The sequence below is a fragment of the Amblyraja radiata genome, chromosome 29 (assembly GCF_010909765.2).
Source record: "Amblyraja radiata isolate CabotCenter1 chromosome 29, sAmbRad1.1.pri, whole genome shotgun sequence".
Classification (NCBI taxonomy): Eukaryota; Metazoa; Chordata; class Chondrichthyes; order Rajiformes; family Rajidae; genus Amblyraja; species Amblyraja radiata.
The window spans coordinates 34,234,321-34,260,679 of NC_045984.1; the positions used below are offsets into that span (position 1 = coordinate 34,234,321).

General features: G+C 43.0%; 1 protein-coding gene across 5 annotated transcripts in view; it reads left to right on the plus strand.

Moving 5' to 3' along the window:
- Positions 1-18,821, plus strand: part of sema6b (semaphorin 6B) — a 328,957-nt gene extending 310,136 nt beyond the window's left edge. For all 5 annotated transcript variants that reach the window (XM_033047265.1, XM_033047264.1, XM_033047266.1 and 2 more), the window contains 4 exons: positions 4,611-4,751; positions 8,215-8,292; positions 10,455-10,513; positions 16,338-18,821. In XM_033047265.1, coding sequence (XP_032903156.1) covers positions 4,611-4,751; positions 8,215-8,292; positions 10,455-10,513; positions 16,338-17,335 — 1,276 coding nt within the window. In that variant the 3' untranslated portion in view covers positions 17,336-18,821. The remainder of the gene's footprint in view (positions 1-4,610; positions 4,752-8,214; positions 8,293-10,454; positions 10,514-16,337) is intronic.
- The last annotated feature ends 7,538 nt before the right edge of the window (positions 18,822-26,359 follow it).

Genomic DNA, 26,359 nt, shown 5'->3' on the forward strand with positions numbered 1-26,359 from the left:
ACACACACACACACCGCGCACACACACACCACACACACACACCGCACACACACACACACCACACACACACACCACACACACACACCGCACACACACACACTCCACACACACCACACACACACACACCACACACACACACACACCACACACACACACACTGCACACACACACACTGCACACACACCGCACACACACTCCACACACACACACACCGCACACACACACACTGCACACACACACACCACACACACACACCACACACACACACCACACTCCACACACACACACCACACACACACACCACACACACACACACACCACACACACACACACTGCACACACACACACTGCACACACACCACACACACACATCACACACACACACCACACACACACACCACACACACCACACACACACACACACCGACCACACTGACCACACACACACTGACCACACACACACACTGACCACACACACACACACACCACACACACACACATCACACACACACACTGCACACACACCGCACACACACTCCACATACACACACACCACACACACACACATCACACACACACATCACACACACACCACACACACACATAATGCACACACACTGCACACACACTGCACATTCCACACACCGCACACACACACCACACACACACACACTGCACACACACCACACCCACACACACTGCACACACACACACATTCCACACACACACACACCACACACACACACACACACACACACACACACACACGCCGCACACACACTCCACACACACACACACACACACCACACACACACCACACACACTGCACACACACACACATTCCACACACACCGCACACACACACACCGCACACACACACACACACACACACACACACACACACACACACACACACACACACACACACACACACACACACACACACACCACACACAGATGGACTCTCTCACACCATAGTATAAAACTCTGCATTGGCCAACACCAGTTGGTGTTTAGCTTTGTTTAATTGATGTACTTAGTGTTGCCTCACTTTTCTGCCACTGTACAAGACACATCATTGTACCAAGTTGCAAGGTCTTTCACTCTGTGAGGAATTCACGACTTTGGGACAAATTCATTGCAGTCGCCGTCTCCAAGTCATTCCAAGATCTCAAAATCTGCCTTCTCTTTATATCTTCCTCAGTACTTTCCGTCTTCCTGCTTTCCGCAGAGTTTCACCGATCTCACCTCCTGAACTGAAACTTACTTCTCCCCAAGTTTATAGGGAGGAACTGCAGATGCTGGTTTACATTGAAGGCATACACAAAACACTGGAGTAAGTCAATGGGTCAGGCAGCATCTCTAACTTTGCTCAGCCTTGTTGACCCACACTATGTAACCAAGCCCTTGTCAACAGCTTCTTTTCACAACCGACACTGCAAATCAATAAATACTGGACCAGTAATGTTGCCTGTACACAAAAGACACATCACATTAAAACAGAGATGAAAGGTTGAAGAGAAAATTAGCTGACTGTTTACTGGTTGGACAAAACAAAGAATCAGAATGCCTGTGGGAGCAATCCAAATGTTAGCTAATCATCATGGATAATCTAGTTAAAGGGGATTATCAATCATAGCAGTAGTTTCAAGTGTTACAGCTAAACATAGGCCATGTATCATGTTTTATTAAATATCACAGGGAGATACAGAGCACAAACAGGCCCTTCAGTGCACCGTCATCAAATACCCTTAGCTAATACTAATCTTACATTAATCCCAGTTTCATACATTCTTCCCACATTGTCATAAACCCACCAGATTCTACCACTGTGCACACTGGGGGTGATTTACAGTGGGCACTGTATACACTGGGGGGATTTACAGTGGGCACTATACACTGGGGGTGATTTACAGTGGGCACTGTATACACTGGGGGTGATTTACAGTGGGCACTGTATACACTGGGGGTGATTTACAGTGGGCACTGTGGGCACTATACACTGGGGGTGATTTACAGTGGGCACTGTATACACTGGGGGTGATTTACAGTGGGCACTGTATACACTGGGGGTGATTTACAGTGGGCACTGTGGGCACTATACACTGGGAGTGATTTACAGTGGGCACGGGGTGATTTACAGTGGGCACTGTACACACTGGGGGTGATTTACAATGGGCACCGTACACACTGGGGGTGATTTACAGTGGGCACTGTACACACTGGGGGCACTCAGCCTCCCCACCTTTATGTATTTAGGAGGAAAACTGGAACATTTGGAAAAGCCACACAGAAGCAGGGACAATGCAGGGAGGAACTGCACTCAGATATCGCCAGAGGTCTGGATTAAACCTGGGTGACTGGAACTGTGATGCAGCAATTCTATTCACTCTGCCACCATGATGCCCTTACGTAGAAAAGATATATCAACATACTAGCTTTATGTAGCTGAACCAACATACTAGCTATAGGTAGCTATATCATACATGCTATAGGTAGCTGTACCAACCTACCTGCCAGCAAGATAATATCCTTCAATGGGAGACAAAAACGCTGGAGAAACTCAGCTGGTGCAGCAGCATCTATGGAGCGAAGGAAATAGGCAACGTTTCGAGCCGAAACTCTTCTTCAGACTGATGTAAGGGTGGGGTGGGGGGGCGGGAAGAAGAAATGAAGAGGTGGAGCCAGTGGGCTGAGGGAGAGCTGAGAAGGGGAGGAGAAAGTAGGGACTATCTGAAATTAGAGAAGTCAATGTTCATACCGCTGGGGGGCAAACTGCCCAATCGAAATATGAGGTGCTGCTCCTCCAATTTCCGGTGGTCCTCACTCTGGCCGTGGAGGAGGCCCAGGACAGAAAGATCGGATTCGGAATGGGAGAGGGAGTTGAAGTGCTGAGCCACCGGGAGATCGTTGGTTATTGCGAACCGAGTGGAGGTGTTCAACGAAGTGATCGCCAAGCCTACACTTGGTCTCACCGATGTAGATCAGCTGACATCTAGAGCAGCGGATGCAATTTTTACCTTCGATTTCCCAGCATCTGCAGTTCCTTCTTAAACATCCTTCAGTTGGGGCACCAGTTTGGATCCCAGTCCCTGTTGAGTTCACTGATCATAAAACCTGGCGTTGGGGCTAAAGGCAGGACAAAGATTTTGCATTCAATGGTTTCATGAACCCTTGCTGGCAGGTGCCCAATGCTAGTAACTTTGGGTTTAAGGATGATATTTTAATCATCAGACATTATGTCAATATTCAAGGTACACAAAAATGCTGGAGAAACTCAGCGGGTGCAGCAGCATCTATGGAGCGAAGGAAATAGGCAACGTTTCGGGCCAAAACCCTTCTTCAGATATTATATTAATGTTAATATTCAATGTCTAGGAATAAGATTCACTTTGGCCTCGTGTGCTTCTGAAGACATTCTGACATTTTGCAACATCAGGGTGAGATCAGAGATGTCAGGGGGACAGATTAAATGCAAGTACCAACTATTGTAAAGATGCCCATTTGTCAGTAATCACGCTGAGCTCATGTTGATAACCAATGCAAGGTTGAGCCAATTGTGAGCCGCTGCTAATGACTTCCATCCCCACCAGATTCACAAGAACAGACACAATTACAGAAAGAATGAACCTCAGTATCAAACAAAGCAGCAACTTAAAGCAATGAATAACATTTGTGAAATTACATTCAGATAATTTCAAAAATTAAACCAAATAGTTTTAGCGTCTACATAAACGGTCGATGAGATGCTGCGTATTTAATAAGTATATATATGATTCCGAGGAAATGATTAAAAAAAGCATTAAACATGTTGGGCTCCCTTCCAAGAGCTGTAAAGATATCTGGAGAGGTTTGAGGTCTCCTTGCAACAAGACAATTAGAAAGGGCCAATGGTCCAAGTATTTTCAATGGTTGATGGAAATTGGCAGAACACAAATTAGTCTTCTTTGAAATGAATGTGAACCACTCTTGGCAATATAGAACTAGATGAGGACATTAGGTGCAATCTATTTCAGAGGATAGCCAATAATTACATTAAATTGCAGTCTCATCTCATCACTCCTAAACCAAAACTCCATAAAGAATAATATTTTCAGAAGGGGTGAATGAAGCGGGAAGGGGAAGTTGTAAGAAGTCGTAACTTATTATTTTGTCATATTAATCTCCATTGACAGGATGTAAAATATAAGTACTAACCTATGCACTAATTATCAACCAAAATATATATGAATAGCTCACTGATTGTTCTTTCAAGACTTTCCTGTGCCGAGACTGGTGGAGGTCTCTCCTGCTTTGCAGCATTGAATGTACTCCAGGGATAACTCATTGTCACCCAGTTTGAGGAGTAGGAAAGAACTGCAGACGCCGGTTTAAATCAAAGGTGGACACAAAATGCTGGAGTAACTCAGCGGGGCAGGCAGCATCTCTAGAGGACAGGCACCATTCCTTCTCTCCAGAGATGCTGCCTGTCCCGCTGAGTTACTCCAGCATTTTGTGTCGACCCAGTTTGAGGTGTCCTGTGAAGTGTGACACGGTGTTGTACTAAATAATTCCTGTTTATTTGTGCCCCAGCAACAGCACTGAAGTCATGAATCTGCTCTTTATTACAGGTGTAACACCAAAGGGCGAGAGCAGCGCAGGATAGTGAGTATGGAGCTTGACAAGATGAGTGGAACCGTATTGGTGGCATTCTCCTCGTGTGTTGTCCGAGTTGCCTTTGCCCATTGTCAGCAACATGCTGCCTGTATGAAGTGAGTCCGACTACAGATCACTACTCAAACTTTGCTTATAATACCTTCAATTTATGACATGTACCCGTTAATTCTGCACGGTGGCGCAGCGGTAGAGTTGCTGCCTTACAGCGCTCGCAGCGCCAGAGACCCGGGTTCAATCCCGACCACGGGTGCTGTCTGTATGGAATTTGTACGTTCTCCCCGTGACCTGCGTGGGTTTTCTCCGAGATCTTTAGTTTCCTCCCACACTCCTAAAATGTACAGGTTTGTAGGTTCATTAGCTTGGTGTAAATATATAATTGTCCCTAGTGTGTGTAGGATAGTGTTAATGTGCGGGGATCGCTGGTCAGCATAGACTCGGTGGGCCGAAGGGCCTGTTTCCGCACTATATTTCTAAACTAAACTCCTCTGTCTCTGCTTCCATGTTCTCCCTTCCTCCCACATGATGTTCTTGTCTTTGAGTTGGTGAGTTCCATTCTCATTGAAGTTTGATTGCAGGGTCTGGGCTGATACCCCATGGTAGCACTGGGCTGATACCCCAGGGTGCCACAGGGCTGATACCCCATGGTGACACTGAGAGAGTTCTCAGTGATGAGAGCGTGCAGGTGAGATGTTAAACCAAGAACATGAATAAATTAAAAAGATGCAATGGTGCAAGTTGAAAGTGACCAGAGGGTTCCACCCAGAACTCAACTCTTTCCATCTCTCACCCTGCTCTGCATTCATTCATCTCATGTTTTTTGAGTAGAGCTCTCGAAATTCTCTATGTGACAATGCTAATGGTGTTTCCATAAAGTGATGACTTGATTGTAAAGCTCTTTGGCACATGCTGAAGGATTGGAATCTACGCACAATGAGACTGCTAACACAAGCCAAACTACCAGACCCTTTATCAAGTGCCTGTTGTGATGAGTTCTGATGGTGGCCAGCTTGATCTTGTCCTACATTCAAACTTCCCACCCGAGGCGAGTCCTTGCATCTGCACAGCTCTACAATGAAGCCTGTCTCTCCTCAACTAAGTTCAGTGAGTTAAACACAACTGGGAATTACACAATGGATGTTGGGAATGGTCTTGAATTATGACGGTTATTGGCCTTCTTCTGAACAATTGAAGGGCAATTAAGCGAATATTTTCACATTTTGTGTGGATTTTCACTAACTGCAAAACCACGAGATGAAACCAGCACCAAAACCTCCCAACAACAGGCTGTGAACATGGGATAACATGGAACAACAGGCTGTGAACATGGGATGAACATGGAACAACAGACTGTGAACATGGGATAACATGGAACAACTGGCTGTGAACATGGGATAACATGGAACAACAGGCTGTGAACATGGGATAACATGGAACAACAGACTGTGAACATGGGATGAACATGGAACAACAGGCTGTGAACATGGGATAACATGGAACAACAGACTGTGAACATGGGATAACATGGAACAACAGGCTGTGAACATGGGATGAACATGGAACAACAGGCTGTGAACATGGAACAACAGGCTGTGAACATGGGATAACATGGAACAACAGACTGTGAACATGGGATGAACATGGAACAACAGGCTGTGAACATGCCCGATGAATTCCACACTTGAGAAAGATTAGTCAGGCATGCTTACAAGACTACATTTGAAGGCACTTCTTCAGAACCTGGTGTTTTGAATGAACTTGGGTGAATTATAGAGTTAAGAAACCCCTGCCAATGTTCAATGGGCTGAACACAACGTACTGCTCCAGAGTGTCAGCTGTAAACCACTGTAAACCAGAGGGAATTCTTGTGCTGAACACAGCGTCCGGATTAGAATTCACTCAAATAATCGAAGCTTGACATATCTTTAATGCTTTTCTTACACCACATTGAAACTCAGACTACAGGGGGAAACTGGCATGGACCTTGTCAAAACTGACGGCCTCATAGAGATCTCAGACAGCAGCTGAATGAAAATGAGTTTGCAGAGAAAGGCAATGTTAGCTTTGGAGAAAAAAAGGTTACGGAAGATGGACACACAGTATCACAGCAGGTAGAGACAAGGGTTCGATCCTGACCTTAGGTGCTGTTAGTGTGGAGTTTGCACGTTTCCGGTTACTTCCCATTTCTCAAAGATGTGCTGGTTTGTAGATTAATTGGCCACTTGTGTGTAGGGGGGTGGATATACAAGTGGGATAGCACAGAATTTGTGTAAATGGGTAATCGATGGTCAACATGGACTCGGTGGGCCAAAGGGCCTGTTTCCATGCTGCACTTCACCATTCAGCTTCAATCAATCTGTTGAGCATGTATTTAAAATGTGAAAAAGAGAAACTTTAATAGAGTTAGTTCCCTGCCAAAGCCCTGGAATAGAGTCATAGTCATACAGCACGGAAACAGGCCCTTCAGCCCAACTTGCCCATGCCAACCATCATGCCCCATCTACACTAGTCTTACATGCCCGCATTTGGCCCATATCCCTCTAAACCTATCCGAACCATGTAACTGTCGAAATGCCTTTTAAATGTTGTTATTGTACCTGCCCCCAACTACCTGTGTGAGAAGGAACTGCAGATGCTGGTTTAAATCGAAGATAGACACAAAATGCTGGAGTAACTCAGCGGGACAGGCAGCATCTCTGGAGAGAAGGAATGGGTGACATTTCAGGTCGAGATTCTTCTTCAGTCTGACCCAAAACTCGACCTGAAACGTCACCCATTCCTTCTCTCCAGAGATGCTGCCTGAGCCGCTGAGTTATTCCAGCGTTTTGTGTCTGTTTGCCGCCTCTGAATGTTCTTCAAGGTAGGAATTAAAGGTTACTGCAATAAAATGCTTTCCAAATTGAAATGTTTGCCTGGAAATTCATCAGTGGCTCTAAGGGCAAGTTAATCAGTGGATGTCCGGTATAAATGTACACCTGTGTCGGGCACGTACATGCAGTGGGTGCCTGACGCTAAGGGTGCTGTACATGGGAAGCTGTTCCTTACATGGGAAGCATAAAACGCAGAAACAAGCTCTTCAGCCCACCATGTCCTTGCCAACCATTGTACTCATCCCATTTACCTGCATTGATCTGCATACTTCCTCATGCAATGGCTAAATTACTGGAGATAGACACAAAATGCTGGAGTAACTCAGCGGGACAGGCAGCATCTCTGGAGCGAAAGGATGGGTGATGTTTCAGGTCGAGACCCTTCTTCAGACTTAAGTTACTGGATGAGCAGTCATTTCACATCTGATTACATTTCAGGAACTCTTGCTGTAAACATATGTTTATGCTCCAGGCAACTTCACGATTAACTTCACTTTCAAAGCCCCCACATTTGAATAGTTTGCCAAACGTCATCACTGAGACTTGCACAGTGAGGACTGGAACTGGGGTAGAGCAGAGTATCAATAGGGTATCTATTATCTATGTGTGGAGAATGAGTTTGAGGAAACAAATGATGATGATTTTGTTGACGTTGTCTAACGTGAGAATGTTTCACATCCTCTCTCTAAAGGAGCTGTGTTGGCACGCGTGACCCATACTGTGGCTGGATTGGAGATGGACAGTGTGCCTATTTGGAGCCAGGAACCAGGTAGACCCACCTTAATCCCAGAACATAACCAAAGGTTTTTGTTTCAGCATTGGAGAGGCCAGCTGGTAGAAGATGTCCGCTAATGTAGTGGTTAGTTACTGGACTAGCAGTTAAGAGTAATACTTAGTCACAGGAGTCCTGGATCAGAGGAATTAGTTCATTTTGGCTGTTTAACATTTTAAATTAGAGGAAATATGAGTATCAGTCATGCTCAATGTGATTGTCATATACCAAAATGCTCAATGTGAGTCTAATTGTCATATACCCAAAAACTTGCTCATTAGAGAAGAAAATCTACCAATCTTATCCAATCTGGCCAATATGTAATTGCAAAGCCATCAATATGCCCACTCTAGTTTAGGCATGGGCAATAAATGCAACATTGCCAATGTTGTGCTCATCCTCAGAACAAATGAACAAGGATTTGCTGATCAGGACACTCGCTTTGTCCACAAAGCACTTTGCGATGCTAAAAACCGATAAATCTGCCAAAATAGAAATATCTATATTCCATTGAAGTCTTAGCTTAGACAAGAGTTGTTACTCATTCAATTCTAGACCAGAGACTTGGGTTTTTGATTTGTCTGCCAAGATCCTTCAAAATAAAACTTAATTATCAGAAATAATTTTTCCATTTCCTTTATTTAACTTCAAAATAAACAGCAGAAAATGGTATTAAATATGGTTTTAATCAGGGAGTGTGCACTGGACCTTCAGACTCAGCCTCACTCCCTTCCCTTACACCGACATACATTCCAGGTTTTTAAGTATTTATTTATACTACCAGTAAACTGCAGTTCTCTCGCTGTCAAATTATTCATTGCTGGTGAGGGATCTGTTGAGTGTACAGAGTTTGCAAATGATGCCCCTCACTATGAGAGCCGTAGATGGAAGCAAAGTATACTGGAAACAAGGATTTGTCCAAATTACTGAAGAATATATCTTCCACTTCACATTCATCCTCGGGTTTCGCAGAACCTGATGCCCAACCTGCGAGGAAAGAGATTGTCACCCTCATCCAATCAATGTGACTCCAGCCCCAGTGTAGTTGACGCCTAACTGTCAACCAAGACTCGTAGCCCAGGGCTGCTAGTTGGTGACCAATTCCAGCTTGTTAAAGTGGGCCGAGGTTCATCTACTGATTACCCAGTGAGTCTGACTCTTGCTGCCCATGCAGTTTACATAATAACATCAATAAATGGTGTTGGCCTTACTGCTCCTCAAACCTGCTCAGCCTTTCAACAAGGCCTGCTGTTACCTGCTCACACTGAGTATAGATTCCCCTAGAGCCCAAACTCTGATCCATGTCAACCTAGAATAAGTCTAATGAGTTAACAACACTGCTCTCGGGGGTAACATGGGAAATGTTCCATGGGAAATCTTCCTCCTTATCTGATCCTTCATCAGTTGATACACTAATCCTGATATTTTACCCTTCATTAATAGATTCTTCCACCAGAAGCAAATTCCTACCATTATCTTCTCTCTGTCAATAAGGTCACCTCTTACTTTCCTAAATTCTACAGACTTAGGAAAACACAATCCTACTTCCTACATTCCAGGATCAACATATTCCATCAACACAGAGCATAGTTTGTGGAACTGGTTGATACCTGTGTCCCACACGCCCTAAATTCCCACTATCTCTTGTTTCCAAGCCAACACGCACAACTTGAACTAAGCAGCAAAAGGAAGAATTTCAAACTAAAATATAAGCATTCTTACTGATGTGACCATCATAGTGGATTTTCAGGCAATGTCCAATAATTGGGAAGAGAATTCCTTTTGCCATGTTCTTGCCTTTCTTCAGCTGCCTCACCCAAGTTAAATCCTTCATGCACAAGCCTTTACACTGACAATTAATGGGAATACAGTAATCTGTGTAGGGTAATCATGCATAGTTGTCTACTTCACACTGCCTGGGCTCAAGCTGAAGAAGTCTTAAGATTCCGGAAGATTCGGGAAACTAAGTTCAGGCGAGAACACAGAATACATCATTTTAAAGCTCACTGCAATCAAACAGATTATTGCAATATTACGTATTGTATGCCTCTGTATTTTCAAACTAATTTGGATCCAATTTGAAAAGGTTGAGAGAGACAGAGTTGGATGATTATTGCAATAAAGATTGTGCATGAACTGTTTGTTTGTTCATCCTGCAGCATTCCGTTTGAACAAGACGTTGAGCACGGAAACACGACGCACTTGGGTGACTGTGAGGGTGAGTTTTCACAGAGTAATGTGAATCTCATTATCCCCAATGACTCAATGTTACAAGGAGCTGAACGGTGAAGTGTAATCTCCCAACATGAGCTGGGGGAGTAGCCAGCAAACCAGACATAACAAGCAACTCCAGAACTAGACCATGTTCATTGGGCTCAGATGAAGAGATGCCAATCATTGTTCCAACAACCTCACTAACGAGTGGGAGGTTTCACGCCCTGACTCTCCACTGGAGATCCAGAGAACCATGGTCTTGGACTGGGAATAACATAGATAGAATAGTCACTTGGCCAAATTCAGTCCATTATTCTCTGACCATGGGCAAGTGAGTGGACAATGAGAACGCTCTCTGAATTTGCCACCGCCCTAGAAATGGCCTCATACAATTGGGTTGAATCTTGCATGCAGGCTATTCCCACATCCCATAAATTAATAACAATAGACTCCAGGATTTTTTGGGGAGAGGGGGTTTCTACGCCCAGGACTAGGGTGGGTAGGGCCCCACTCTGGGTATGTATTGTCGGAATGGACCCTGACTTTCAGAGATAGGTTCCTAAATTCCACAACTGTGACGGTGTTCAATTTTACACATTAAATCAAAAAATTGTTCACTATTTTGCACACTCAAATTGTGCCCAAAAAATACACAGAATGTATTTTTGTCATGAATTTCTGATAAGTGAATCCAGTGTTAAAGCAAACAGATGTACTGATAATTGGAATTGACTGTTTCCATGGAAGCAGACTAATTTTTTATAAACTAAAATGAGATACCTTCATTCATCGTAAGTGAGACATGACAAATTTGTGTAATACAAAGTTGTGCTAACCCCAGGGACCAAGTGTAAGGAGAATTTTAATGAATATTTATCTCGTTTTTATGGCTTTTTACACCATTCAATTCAAAAAGCAATTAATCTTGAAGTTTCTATATATATAAAATAATAACTAAAAATAATTGGGTTTTGGCATACATTGTTTATGATTCATCACATTTACCAGCATAAAATATTGGGACTTGATTTTGAACTTTAGATTCAATTTATTTAAATATCATTGTTTTTAAAGTTCAATTTTCACTGTTTGCTCCTCATTTCAAAGCAGGTCTAGCAACACATTGTAAATTAACAGATGCAAGCAGTAGGTGCTGGAAATGTTCAACTACACAAACAGCACCTGTGGAGAGCGAAACAGAGTAAATGTTTCATGTTGATGCCCATATCCAACCTGCGAACATAGCCACGTGTTTGACGTGGGTACAATGTTGAGCAAAACAATATGAAGCAACGCAGATACACAACGAAGTATTGCAGCTGGCAGAACTAGAACATTGTCTCCAGAGTTGAGCAAAACCACTGGATACAATGATAGTAATCAATTAGCCAACAAGTCAATGGGATATAGGAGAAACTGGAGCATTTGTGAAAACGCATGTGGTCACAGGGAGAACATGCAAACTCCACACAGACAGCACGGGAGCATTGAACCCAAGTAACTGGAGCAGGGAGGTAGTAGTTCTGCCAGCTGCATTACTGTGTATCTGCGTTGATTTATAGGGTTTTGCTCAACATTTGAGAAGGATAGATCTGCCTTGATTGAATGGTGGAAATTGATGGGCCGAATGGCTTAATTCTGCTCCTAGAACTTGTTAATGTTATGAACAAGTGGAACTCCATGAGGAATCCAGAGGGAGAAAGGTCAGCAACAGATGCCCAAGACACCACTGATTGATTGACCATTGATTGCCAAGTATCCAGCCTCAGCATTGGGACTGGCACTCACACACAAACCCTAACGTTGATGTCTTGCCCACAATGAAATGTCGGCAGTTCTGTAGGGAAGTGTTAACATTTCTCTGTAAAATCCAGATGGTTTGCTATATCTCTCTCCTCACGTTTTCTGATCTGCTGCATAATTCCAGCAATGTAATTTATGTTCCAAGACCTGTGTTTGGAAACAAAAATGAATCTGCATTGGTTTTTAATGTTATCTGTTTACTGAAGTAAAGTAGAAGCTTCATAGATTGTAGATGTGCATGAAAACAGTTGGTAAACATGCCATCCCTATAGATTGAACAAGGCCCATTAGTCACGCCCGTGCATTTTGAAATTCAGAGAAAATGTTCGCTTTAACTGTGTAATCTTCGAAGAGAGAGCAATGAAATGCCTGTTGTCTGAAAATCTCTCTCCTTAATGGAAAATGTAGACAAAAGGGAATGTGTCAGATAGAGTGGTCACACTCGAAGTGGATGGTAATTATGGTTAGAAGCTGAAAACCAAGATTCAAGATTTCCAATCAGATTTAATCTAGACAGTTGTGTCTAAAGAAATGCAGGTTGTTTTGGCTTCTATTGAACAATGTGAGCTCGATGTGAGAATGGGATGCGTTGTGGAGTTGGGTGTAAGGTGAATGATGAAGGGTGAGGGGTGGTTGTAAAGAAAGTTCACTATTGAAGTCGTGCAGGTGAGCTTGACATGGTTAATGTATCCTGAATGAACTCGACAATATATATTTGAGATGAGCTAACCAGTCTCAGTCAGAGACAGCTGTGGGAAGATTTAGTCATTGCTGTTCCCCAGGGATGATAAGGAAACAAACCAATCCCATTGCAGCCAAGTCCAGGCACTGCTACCTGTGACTTGAGTGATTAAAGGAAATGAATTATGCCCAAGGGGAAAAAAAGCTAATTAAACTTCTGTTAATAAAAGTTAGGCTTAGATGCTTGCTCTAAAGTCAAATCAATAGAATGCTTAGAATTTCTATTATAGAAAAAAATGTTTCTTACCTAATCCATAGAAGGGACAGAGAAATATGCATCTGGCTAGTTAAATTCATCTCAAGGACTAAAACATAAAACGTGATTTAATTTTATCAAATAGAGGGTTTGGAGTTATAATTATACAAGAGGGAACTGACAGACTTTGTTAAGAACAGGTGCAACCTGTTTAGTGTTGAAAGTATTCTCAATGTGTGCCACCAGAGTTGGTCTGTCCGACTGCTAAGTACAACAGGGGTCCTGATGAACACTACAGCCCCAATGTTCAGGTGACAATCCAATGCCTATCAGACTTTAGGCATTCTATCTACCCAGCGCTGCTTTTAACTCAACTGCTTCCAAGATCTCCCTGTGTGTTAGAAACATCAAACTGAAACTTGGGAATTCATTGATAAACTGTCATCCCATGAGTAAAGGCATCAATGGGACCAAGTCAAGTCCAGTGAGGCTCAGGTACCAAGAAAAACCTTGCTTGCAGCATTGCACACACACATGCACACGCACACGCACGCGCACACACACACACACACACACACACACACACACACACACACACACACACACACACACACACACACACACACACACACACGAACACACACACACGAACACACACACACACACACGCACACACACGCACACTGAAGGCATTAAACATAAATTACACATAAACTTTTTTAAATAAAGAAGTCTGTGCAAAATACAAGCTTTTAGTACAAAACACAATTGAAAATTAAGCAGGTGAACGTGTGAGAGGTGGACCACAGTGGCCTTCATCAAGCTATCACTAGATAGGTTGGCTCAAGAACCTGATGGAATCACGCAGCAAGCCCTCAGCCTGACATCCATCTCAATAAAATACCCTATCCTCCCTGAACATTGTAGGAAAGAAGCTGTTCTTCAACCTGGTGGTGTGAGACTTCACGTGTCTGAGCCAACTGCCCAATGGTAGAGATGAACTGTGCGCAGGGTCCAGATGCCGAGGATCCTTGATGGTAGATGCCACATTCTGGAGGCAGTGCCTCATGTGAATGAATGGGAGGTATGTGTCCATGATGGACCAGGCTTGGTCTACCTCCCTCTGCAGCCTCTTGCATTCCCTTGCATTGGAATGGCCATACCCATCCATGATACCACCTGTCAGAATACTTTGTGTAGGACATCTGTAGAAGTGTGTTGGAGTCTTCAGAGACATACAGAACCTGATGGAACAGTGTTTGATTCTCACGGTATCAGCCAGGCATCATACAGTAACTAACAGTGCCTTGGGCTTGAGAGTAAAGCAATACGCTGGTATTCCCACACCCATGGCTAACACTCCCAATGCAAACACAAGTGTGGATACTGATTATGGGCTGAAACATGTTTGGCTGTGATATGCATTGGCTATACATTTATGCACAATAGCTCCTCCTAAAGTATTAGAAAACTGTACATGATTGTGATGTCCCACCACGTCCAGCTAAGCGGTAACTACAGTAGTCCACGTGAGTTCTTGAAACTAAAGCTCGGCAGTGACTACACCAGTAGAAACTGCAGAAGATCCGCCTTGCCATTGGACCAGAGGATTCCAGACCAGTTCTGCTCCCACAGTTCCCATTGGGTGGTCAGTGGACTCACTCTGGGTGGTCATTGGTTGTTCAGTAGGCAAGCCATTGGATTGGATGGTGTAATATTGCCAGTGGCCAACCAGCAGCCCATTTTGCATTTTGCTCCATGCTGGTTTCTATGACCACAGACCAGTTAGTGCCCGACATCACACGCCTTGTGCCCCCAACCCGACATCACACGCCTTGCCCCAACCCGACATCACACACCTTGTGCCCCCAACCTTGGACATCAGAGACCTTGTCACAACCCTGGACATCACACGCCTTGTGCCAACCCGACATCACACACCTTGTGCCCCCAACCCGACATCACACGCCTTGTGCCAACCCGACATCACACACCTTGTGCCAACCCGACATCAGAGACCTGGTCCCCAACCCGACATCACACGCCTTGTGCTAACCCGACATCACACGCCTTGTGCCAACCACGGACACCACACGCCTTGTGCCAACCCGACATCACACACCTTGCCCCAACCACAGGCATCAGAACGACAGCACAGATGCTGCAGCAGATTACTGCCCACAGCTGTAAATCCCGACTGTTGTGCTCCTGAATCACTGTGGGGAGCACCAGCTTCACCTGCTTCACCTGCTGCACCTGCTGGAATAATGTGAGGAAAATAAAATGGGTTTCATGTAGGATTAGTAGATGGTGTGGTTGACGGGTCAGTATAGACTTGATGGGCTGAAGGATCTGTTTCATTGCTGTATCGTGATAACAATGACTCTATGATAGGCAGGCAAAGGATCGAACCAAATCACCTCCTGAAAGATGGTGTCAATGCACTGATCAATGGGGATCCAACAAATCCAACAGCACATTTCTAGTTGCACAAGAACCTGACAAAGTTCTTGAGAACATCTTTGGAATTTTCTATCTCAAAATCAATGAAAAATCAGGAAGTTCTGAATCAACAAGATTGAATTTTTAAGACCAACAGATAAAAGAAGCAAGTGATCGAGGGGACAGTGACTCCACCCTCTCCGTGCCAGCCAGCACAGTTGGGGGGGAGGGGGGGGCAGAGATGTCCACTGTACACTGTGGGCGGCTCGATTGTAATCATGTACAGTCTTTCCACTGACTGGATAACACGTAACAAAAGCTTTTCACTGTACCTCGGTACAGGTGACAATAAACTAAACTGACTGACTGAGAAGGCATAATGGGCAAATGATGAGATGGGGATAAGCTTGTGAAACATGAAATGGAGGCAACACAGGAAAATGCATTTATAGTTGAGAAACTTTGTGAGCATGAGATAAATAAAACATGACATCAGCTAACTGAACATGTAATGCAAGTGGAACGAGATTATGAAATAGCAAACTAGACCTTGTCATATAAAGGAATGATGAACCTTGGCAATGATTAGTGGTGTCCCTGGGGTCAATAAACAATGTTTGTTAACTTATGTGTGTTCCCACCACAGGCCTGATCCATGAGAGTTTTGTCGAGGAGCCCAATGGCCTGGTTTCCGTCAACCTCCTGGTGATCTCAGCCATTGCTGCCTTTGTGATCGGAGCAGTCATCTCTGGGTTCAGCGTCTGTTGGTTCATTGGTCACCGGGACAAAAAGGACATGGCCAGGAGGAAGGACAAGGAAACTATCCTTTCTCACAGTGAGTCGGTGGTCAGTGTAACCAAGCTGGGTGGCATGGTGGAGCGCCGGTCCAGAGAGCAGCCGGAAACCCTGCTCGCCCCACTCATGCAGAACGGCTGGTCAAAGACCCTGATGAAAACCAACCAACATCACCTGGATTCCACAGTCCTGCCAACGCCAGAACAAACGCCACTGCAGCAGAAACGCAGCGCAGGAATGCGGAGCTGTGAGTGGGATCAGAACCTGATTAACGCCAGTCTGAGAGAGACGTCCTGTGCCGGGTCACCAATGATACTGGTCGACTCCACTCATCACCTTGGCAACGTGCGGGTCATCCCAACCTCCCGACATTCCTTCCACCGGGATAAGGAGCTGGTGAGTGAGAGTACAGACATCATGGACAACCATTACCTTTCCCACAGCATGAGAGGACAGCTAGAGAATGCAGGCTCTCATTACAGGTCATCACTCGGTGGCAATGGAGGCAACCATGCCTTTGTGGAATACTCAATCTCTCCACATAACAGCCCCAAGAGAAGAAGAGACACGTCAACACCTGTGTTGCCACAAGACTATATTGGGGATGACCCGACATGTTCCACGCAGTGGAATTACGAGAAAGCTAATGCACCCATACCTTCACAACAAGTGAGGAGTCAAACATTTAACAGAGGGGACAGTTCAGCTGCTCTGCAGAGAAAGGAGCCAGTGACTGTGCATCACGTACATCTCCATCAGCCAGTCCAGTCCATCACTGGCCAACCAGACATCGCAACCTTCAAACCACCAAAAAAGTCAGGCGTAGAAAGGACACCTTCAGCAAAATGAGACACATTCTGCTTTCCTATTTCTTCATTAATCTTTGTGAAAATGTGTGACAAATATTTAAAAGCAAACGTTAACTACTTGAGGGAAAACTGGGCAAGGAGACAACAGCGCTCCTTAAACAAAGACATGTCCTCAAATTTATCAAATTATTTTCTTTGCAAAAAAAGTACATGAGCTTCAGAAGGATGTGGGGGAGAATATTACCGAGCAATCTTACTGGATTTCTCTTTATTGCTGCCTCTTCAGGAGCCATAATAACTGAGAAAAATTATCCAGGAATTTTAATTAGCAATTATTCACAGCAAGATTTTTATTATTGCTAATCTAATAAAACAAATCCCAACTGCACAAGATACTGACTGTGCACTTCACAAAATCATTAGACTCTCATCTAAGTTTCTAAAGTTGATTTACTATTACTTTATATCATTGCTGAAACAGATTCAGCACAATGCTATGTCTGGACAAGCTACACTGGGCTTAATTTCACATTTATGCAGATTTGATTAACAGCCATGTATCAGAATCCTAGATTGATACAGCACTTCTGGTCAAACAAACCCTCTCAACCTTTTCAACAGAATAATTTATTTACACCCATTTTCTTGCTTTTCCCTAAATCAATATTCTTCATCAAATTTCTTTTGAAGACTTGTTGAATCTGCTTTTTTTTAAATCTTCTCAGATAGTTCACGTCCGGTCCTGGCAACACACTGCACAAATGATGTCTTCCTCAAGCCTCGACTTGTTCTATTGCCAATGACCCCATGCTCAAATCATCCACGTTCCCACCCTGCTAACAAAGGAAACAATTTCTCCATTTTGGTTGTGAAAATCCCTCATAACTGTGAACAAATCTCTTAGCTTTCTCATCCTACAGCTCATTTGTCCCTCCAATAACTGAGGTTCCCCATTCTCAGTACCAGTCCTCTATGACTCCTTTAAAGCTGTGACACCCGTCCTCACAATTAGCAGCCAAAATTGGCCGTAGAATGTCGGGTCTGACCAGTTAATCAAAACTTCCATTCTTTAGTGTGCTCTTTATAAAGCCAAGGATCCTGAAAGCATTTTGATAAACCTGGCCATCTTCAGAGATCTGTGGAGATAAACCCTCATAGCTGTCTGTTCTTGCACTCCCTGTAAAATTGTATTTACATGGTAACATTGATATTAACATGCCCCATGTATTGCTACCCACTAATATGATTCAATATTGGACACCATTCAAATAAAGTGAGTTATGGGGAGAAGGCAGAAATGTTGAGAGGAAAAGATAGATCAGCCATGCTGAATGGCAGAGTAGACGATGGGCTGAATGGCCTAATTCTGCTCCTATCACTTATGAACAGGAGATATATATTCCAAATCTCTCCTGCTGCCCTTTTCTCTTCTGATTTGAATTGCCCAGTGAATGCTTGTCTTGAAGACTGTAGGAGCCACAAGGGAGTTCAGTTTCCCTCTCATCTGGGATTAGATAATATTATTGACTGATTCCCCCCCCCCCCCCCCAATCATCCCTGTGTTAATTGTGCTGCTGCCTACAATCACCAATACAATTTACCAAGTAATGCATTAACATGAGCATTTAGTTTGCTATTGTCTAAGCACCTAATCAATGAAAGGTTTGTATACCACGACATCAGCCACCTTACAGAAAACACAAATCTAAATTGCATTTTCCTGCTAAATGAAAACAACATCAGTCATTTTTTTTACATGAAAAGAAAGGCTGCAGGAAATCATTTTTGTTTGTCATCCAACCGAAAAGTATAAAATTATAAAGTTGACTTTGAATTTATTATGTAGATTTTCTGTCATGGAGCCAGTTTCTCTAACTCGGCAGGTGTGGTTGTCTCTCTACATTGTTCTACAGCCATGTTTCTACAGGTGTGTTCATGTTCCTGGTTCACAGATGCCCTGTGTAATCTGGTACTCAGAACAACAACACCTGAGTTAAATATGGATTGCTTTTAATGTGAACACACACACTCTCTAATACACACATACAAACACACACTATAACACACACACACACACACACACACTCTCTCTAATACACACACACAAACACACACAAACACACAAACACACACACACAAACACACCGACACACACACACACACATACACAAACACACACACACACACTCTCTCTAATACACGCATACAAACACGCACAAACACACACAAACACACACACTCTCTCTAATACACGCACACAAACACACACAAACACACCAACACACAAACACACACACACAAACACACCGACACACACACACACACATACACAAACACACACACACACACACTCTCTAATACACGCATACAAACACACACAAACACACAAACACACACACACAAACACACCGACACACACACACACACATACACACACAGCCATGTTTAAACTGTCTACTCTACCGAATAGCATGAAACAAAATCTTTCCTGTTAATTTATTTTTCAGAAATACTTGATATTTATCTGCCTTCTATCACTTCCAGGAAGTGATGAAAGAAATGAACTGAGGTCCAGATTTGGCATAAATTTGATAAGAACCAATTTTGTTTCTAAAACATGGAAAAGCAGTGAAATGTTACATTCTTTGTCAATTATTTTAATTAGTTTGATTCAGATTTGAACAAAAATGATAACAGATAGTTTAAATTTTAAGCGCTGAATATGGGAATAGAAAACTTCCTTAACTTCACATTTCAATTCTGTCCAGTACTTATTGAAATCTAATCTTTAAAAAATACTAAATCTAAGAGGAGCTCCTGGAAGGCAGCAATGAGGGTCCGGGTATAATCGCGATAGCACAAACATTTCTTGGAGAAAATATCATTTTATAAAATCTTTAGATAAAGTACAATTTAGAGGCATTGACAATGATGATGATGGTATAATGGTTGAATTTTGTAATGACTGTGAAAGACTTTCTCAGTATTCATATATTTATTGTGTGAGGTTGCTAGAACTGTTAGGGAACTTGCTCAGTGCTATACAGTACAATGGGTGGGCACATTGTTCATATAACGCCCAACAGACCTGTGAAAAACCACACCACACCACACCACACCACACAATGCAGATTCTGTCCTATTTGCACTTGGTTGTGTCCATATGAAGGGAGTTGAGCAGTACACTAGTGGTTACACATCACTGGTAATGACTGGAGCAGCTGAAGCTGATGAAGATATTATGTGACACAAGTAGCCTATTGGCACAAAGGTAAAATGTATTTGCTCAGGTGCAATGTTACCTGTGGTGCCGCGCTATCAATGACAACACTTCATTCCAGTGTTCTTCTCACCACTCCCCCTGTGGTCATGTTCCGCTGGGAAATGAGAACAATTATACTGACCACTGGCTGTATAAGCCAATTTATAATCTGTTTCAATTCACTGGTCATTGAACAACCGAGGCAAGCTAGCAATGGTGCCAGTCCAGTACGTGGGTAAGATCATCATTGGGGGCTAAGAGGCAGGAACAGCCTGTCAGAATGTATATACACCACCAGCCGGCTGGGCTTTGAAAGATGTATCATTCTTCCCACTCTGCACTATTTATTTTCCATTCATGTTCCCAGCTTGGTGGCAAAAGTCTGCATCAGACTGGGTCTTTCTGCTTTATACTCAAGAACACAAATGTCTAGTAGCCAATGGGCTTACGAATTACAACTAGCGGCAACCATGGCGATTATTTAAACCATATCCTGAAACATCCATAAAAATGTTTCAACAAGTGTGACTTAAATATCAGCAGTTCTATTTATAGCTTTATCTGTTAGGTCAAAATGTATTTTTCAGGTAACTTTGAACTCTGATGAGCCAACTGAAGGATGTGACAACCATGGCGGTGAAATTGATCATTAACAATTATACAAAAAGTCTGTTGTTTCCTAGACAGCTTACTCATTGCTCGCTTTGCATGGTGCATGCCTTGTGTGGGTCTGTGCAAACCTCTTTTGACATGGGCTTAGATTTGGGCATGGAATGTAGACCCGAACCAAACTGAACAACCTGTCCAAACCTGTCCAGCAAGGCACTCTGGGCATTGTTTCGGAGCTAGGCCAAGACTCTCAAGTCTGAATGCAAGACTTCAGGGGACAAACCTTTCTCTTGTAAATAGTGTGTCGTTTACCTCCATTGCACTTGACAAAAAGTAATATTCTACGACAGATTCATGATGTTCCGAATTAAACAACTGGGAGTTTGATTCTGCCGTTAACCGTAGCTTACTTCAACCTCTTTGCTTAATTATAATTGTCAGTGCATTAAATACAATTTGCCTTAAGGCTGCCAAATCAGTTTCCTTGGGCACCAATTGGAACCACATCACAATGGTTACAGGCAACATTCGACCTTCTGTAAACGTTACCCGTGGACATTAGACCTGTTTAAAGAATATCCAATCTGATTCCTGATGATATTGGCGTAAACAATGAACATTACCAGCAAATCCGAGAGGCACAAATATTGGGAACTAGTTTGGTCTTCAGAAGATGGGAAATGCTGCTAGTTTGAAAGGGAAGCCCATTACTAGAATCTGACAAGACATAATAACCACACCTCTCTCGTCAAAATAATGGAGAAGAGGGGGAAAGGGAACTTCTGTAGCATAGCACTTGATTTCTAGCCACAGGTCACAGATATGATGTGCAGGCTAGCCTGCCGCATGTGTGTTTCTGGTTGAGGGGTGTAATGCCATTGAATGCAGTGCCACGCAATAACAACACGTTACTGTGTAGAAGGAAACATGCAGCATATCTCTACCATAGAGAGTGTCTCTACCATAGAGAGTATCTATCATGGAGAGTATCTCTACCATGGAGAGTATCTCTACCATGGAGAGTATCTCCACCATGGAGAGTATCTCTACCATGGAGAGTATCTCTACCATGGAGAGTATCTCTACCATGGAGAGTGTCTCTACCATGGAGAGTGTCTCCACCATGGAGAGTATCTCCACCATGGAGAGTATCTCTACCATGGAGAGTATCTCTACCATGGAGAGTATCTCCACCATGGAGAGTATCTCCACCATGGAGAGTGTCTCTACCATGGAGAGTATCTCTACCATGGAGAGTATCTCTACCATGGAGAGTATCTCTACCATGGAGAGTGTCTCTACCATGGAGAGTGTCTCTACCATGGAGAGTATCTCTACCATGGAGAGTATCTCTACCATGGAGAGTATCTCTACCATGGAGAGTATCTCTACCATGGAGAGTATCTCTACCATGGAGAGTATCTCTACCATGGAGAGTATCTCTATCATGGAGAGTATCTGTATCATGGAGAGTATCTCTATCATGTGGAGTACCTCTATCATGCTGACTTCTGCTGCTGATCATGGTGGTTTTTGCAGATGTCCTCAACTCAGAAAATGGAGGAAGATGGATGGTGTTGAGATCTTTAAAGGATAAAAAATCTCCCAGTTCTAATGGGAAGCTCTGTGTGTGCGCATTTGTGTGAGTGTGTTTGTGTGTCAGTGTGTGTTTTTGTTTTACAAAGGGACTGGAACAACAAAATTCCGTTTTTGTTTATGGAATAAAACCCAATGAAATTGCTTTATAATGAAATACCTTTGTTGTCGAATCCACCCCTGATCAGTTCACATTTTGTTCCCAAACATAAGTAGAACAGTGGAAGAGAAGGGAAATCATCCTGAACTCTTGTCTTTTTATCAGTGTAGTTATCAATGCTCATTGGGAATGGGATGACGTTCAGCTCCACATCCTCATATAGGAAAGGAATCTGTCAATCCTCGATATAACCATACGATGAGATTTTATGCTGTTTTAGTGGTTTTAGATATCACCACGAGTCAGTCTGTTGACACAAGATTTCCCAAAGTGGCCCATAACCCGACACAAAACGTCACCTATCCATGTTCTCCACAGATGCTGCCTGACCCGCTGAGTTACTCCAGCACTTTGTGTCTTTTTGTAAACCAGTATCTGTAGTTCCTTGGTTCTAACGTTAAATCTGTTTCAGGTACGCATTTTGTAAATCCGCTGTAAAATGACATTAGATGAATCTTAGGTATTGATGGCTCACGTGAGATTAACCATTTTATAAATTCCAATTATCATTCTTCAGGCACCACAGGCAACCGTGAGTGGAATTTTTCCCCAATTGAAAAATCTCCCTTTTTTTTAAAACACATTGTTCATTCCTTTGAAATTTCCAGAGAGCAGAAGTGGTTAATGTATTTACAATTGTGGAACATCAGTTGGGAATACATCTGACTGTTTGAGTTAGTCTTCCCATTACCAACAGTCAGCACCACTGGTTTGATCAAAGGATTCTCACTGCCTTGAGAATCAGGTGAACCTCTAATTAAATACATTGAGTTGGTGACTAACACTGGCAGTAGCTGAACCTCTCAGCTGTCATGGTGTGCACAATGGCCGAACAAGAGATGAATAACTGGAGCATAGAATGGGAGTGTTCATTCAACCTTGTATAAACCTAGCAGTTTAGGGTTCTATGTACCAGGCTGTATCTTAACTCCAAATTATTGTATTGTGCAATGATCCAAGTGGCTTTCCCCAAAAGGCTGTCCCAGACTCTTGTGAAACAGATACACACTGGCTCTTTTCTAAATATGGTGTTCTCTTTCTGAAATGTGAATTTAAAATGCTTATAAAGGTCCTACATAATAAAAAAAAATCTGATATTGTAGCTGTCCTTTACTTTGTTTGCTGTTCTGATGTTATAGCAAAAGAACAACATTGTGTTGGGGCATTTCATCATGGCCATGTGTGATATTCTGGAGCACATAACAAATAGCTATGAAATAAGTCGTTTCAATCTTGTACAAGTGAAACACAACACCATCAAACCCAAGCTTTTTTCTTCGACAGTCCGTGTTTTGCTTAATGTGTGGGAAATATATGTGGGATTTTCAACACTTTATCATGAGTTGTTGTGTCTCATCGCCAGAGATGTCTGCAGTAAGTGGCAGGGTGAGTTGAATACTCTGCATTATTTCTGACGAATGCTATATCAGTGCACAGTAAGTGGAGATTGAGTGTCAACGTGGATTCAACATAGATCTTTCAAAACACCTACCAGAATTCAAAATCTTTCCATAATTCACAGCGAAAATTCCCTTTGTGTAACGCCACTATTTGAAACACTGTCAGGTTTTGGTATTAGCGGGTAGTTTAAAGGTGGCATTACATTGGTGATTTTATGGGTGTTCTGGGAACTACACGAGTGACAGTCGGTACTGTTTTTCTCAATATTCGTTGCTGAGACAAACGGTGCCGAGCCAAACCTGGAAAAGTACTTTGTGGAAACTTATTCCACAGTTTAGGGAGAAAAGTTTGGAAAAGAAAGTCTCACTCTCAACCATTTTGTCAAATATATTTTTGTAACAAGTCACTACACAAAAAGATGTGCCTTTTTATAATGTTTAAGAAGGAACTGTAGATGCTGGAAAATCAAAGGTAGACAAAAATGCTGGAGAAACTCAGCGGGTAAGGCAGCATCTATGGAGCTCCACAGATGCTGCCTCACCCGCTGAGTTTCTCCAGCATATTTGTCTGCCTGCCTTTTTATAATGTTCTTCTAGATGCATAATTCACTGATAATTGATTATAAACTCCAATAATGAATGCTATTCCTTTATATGCTATTGACAGGTAACTTATTGACATGAAAAGCTTCATATCGGGGGATGTATTTGGATTCCTGTGATCTATTCTGATGCCCGTTTTTGTGGTCGAGTGAACGACACTGAAACCGGAGGCCATGAATATTCAGGAGAGAATTCAGGAGAAACTATTCAAACTAAAGAATGGTTGGGATATGGAATTCACCACGACCAGAAGGGGAATAACACATTTTATAGAGGGATAGATAAAGACACAAAGGAGACAGGATAGTGGGATTGGAATGAGCTGAAGTACAGGAAGCATTAGTTGACAAATTGTCTTTGTGCTGCGAGTTCTATGTAGTTGTATTTAAAATACATAAATTGCCAGCCACTCTTCCTGCCACAACAGATTAATTTGTGCTGCTAAAAATGCGGATCAGAGTCTCCGTTATGTGGTTTTAGACTGACACTTAGCAAGCTGTGTCAAAAAATTGCAATACAAATAAGCAATGGATAATGGAGGCACAAGAGACTGTAGATACTGCAAACACAAAACTAGATAGTGGAGGCACAAGACTAGATACTAGAGGCACAAGACTAGATACTGGAGACACAAGACTAGATACTGGAGACATAAGACTAGATACTGGAGACAAGACTAGATACTGGAGACACAAGACTGTAGACACTGGAGACACAAGACTAGATACTGGAGACACAAGACTAGATACTGGAGACAAGACTAGATACTGGAGACACAAGACTAGATACTGGAGACACAAGACTGTAGACACTGGAGACACAAGACTAGATACTGGAGACACAAGACTGTAGACACTGGAGACACAAGACTAGATACTGGAGACACAAGACTGTAGACACGAGACACAAGACTGGAGACACAAGACTGGAGACACAAGACTAGATACTGGAGACACTAGACTGTAGACACTGGAGACACTAGACTAGACACTGGAGACACAAGACTAGATACTGGGGACATAAGACTAGATACTGGAGACACAAGACTGGAGACACAAGACTAGATACTAGAGGCACAAGACTAGATTCTGGAGACACAAGAGAGCTTCTGGAGGAACTTAGTGGGTCAGGCAGTATCTGTGAAAAGAAATGGATAGTCAACAATTTGTGTCAAAAGCCTACATCTCGACGTCATCTAGACATTTCATCCAGATATAGGGTCTCAATCTGAAATGTTGATCTTTCATTTCCCTCCACAGATGTTGACTGAACTGCTGAGTTCCTGAGTAGCTCTCCTTCTTTGCAACCAATGATAAACATTGGGACCAGTGAGTGAGATTTTCCCACATGGCTCAGTTATAGAAATGGTACACCAGGTTGGGTTTGATTCTCTATATGTACTGGAATAATGAAAATGAGAATTGGACCAATGTA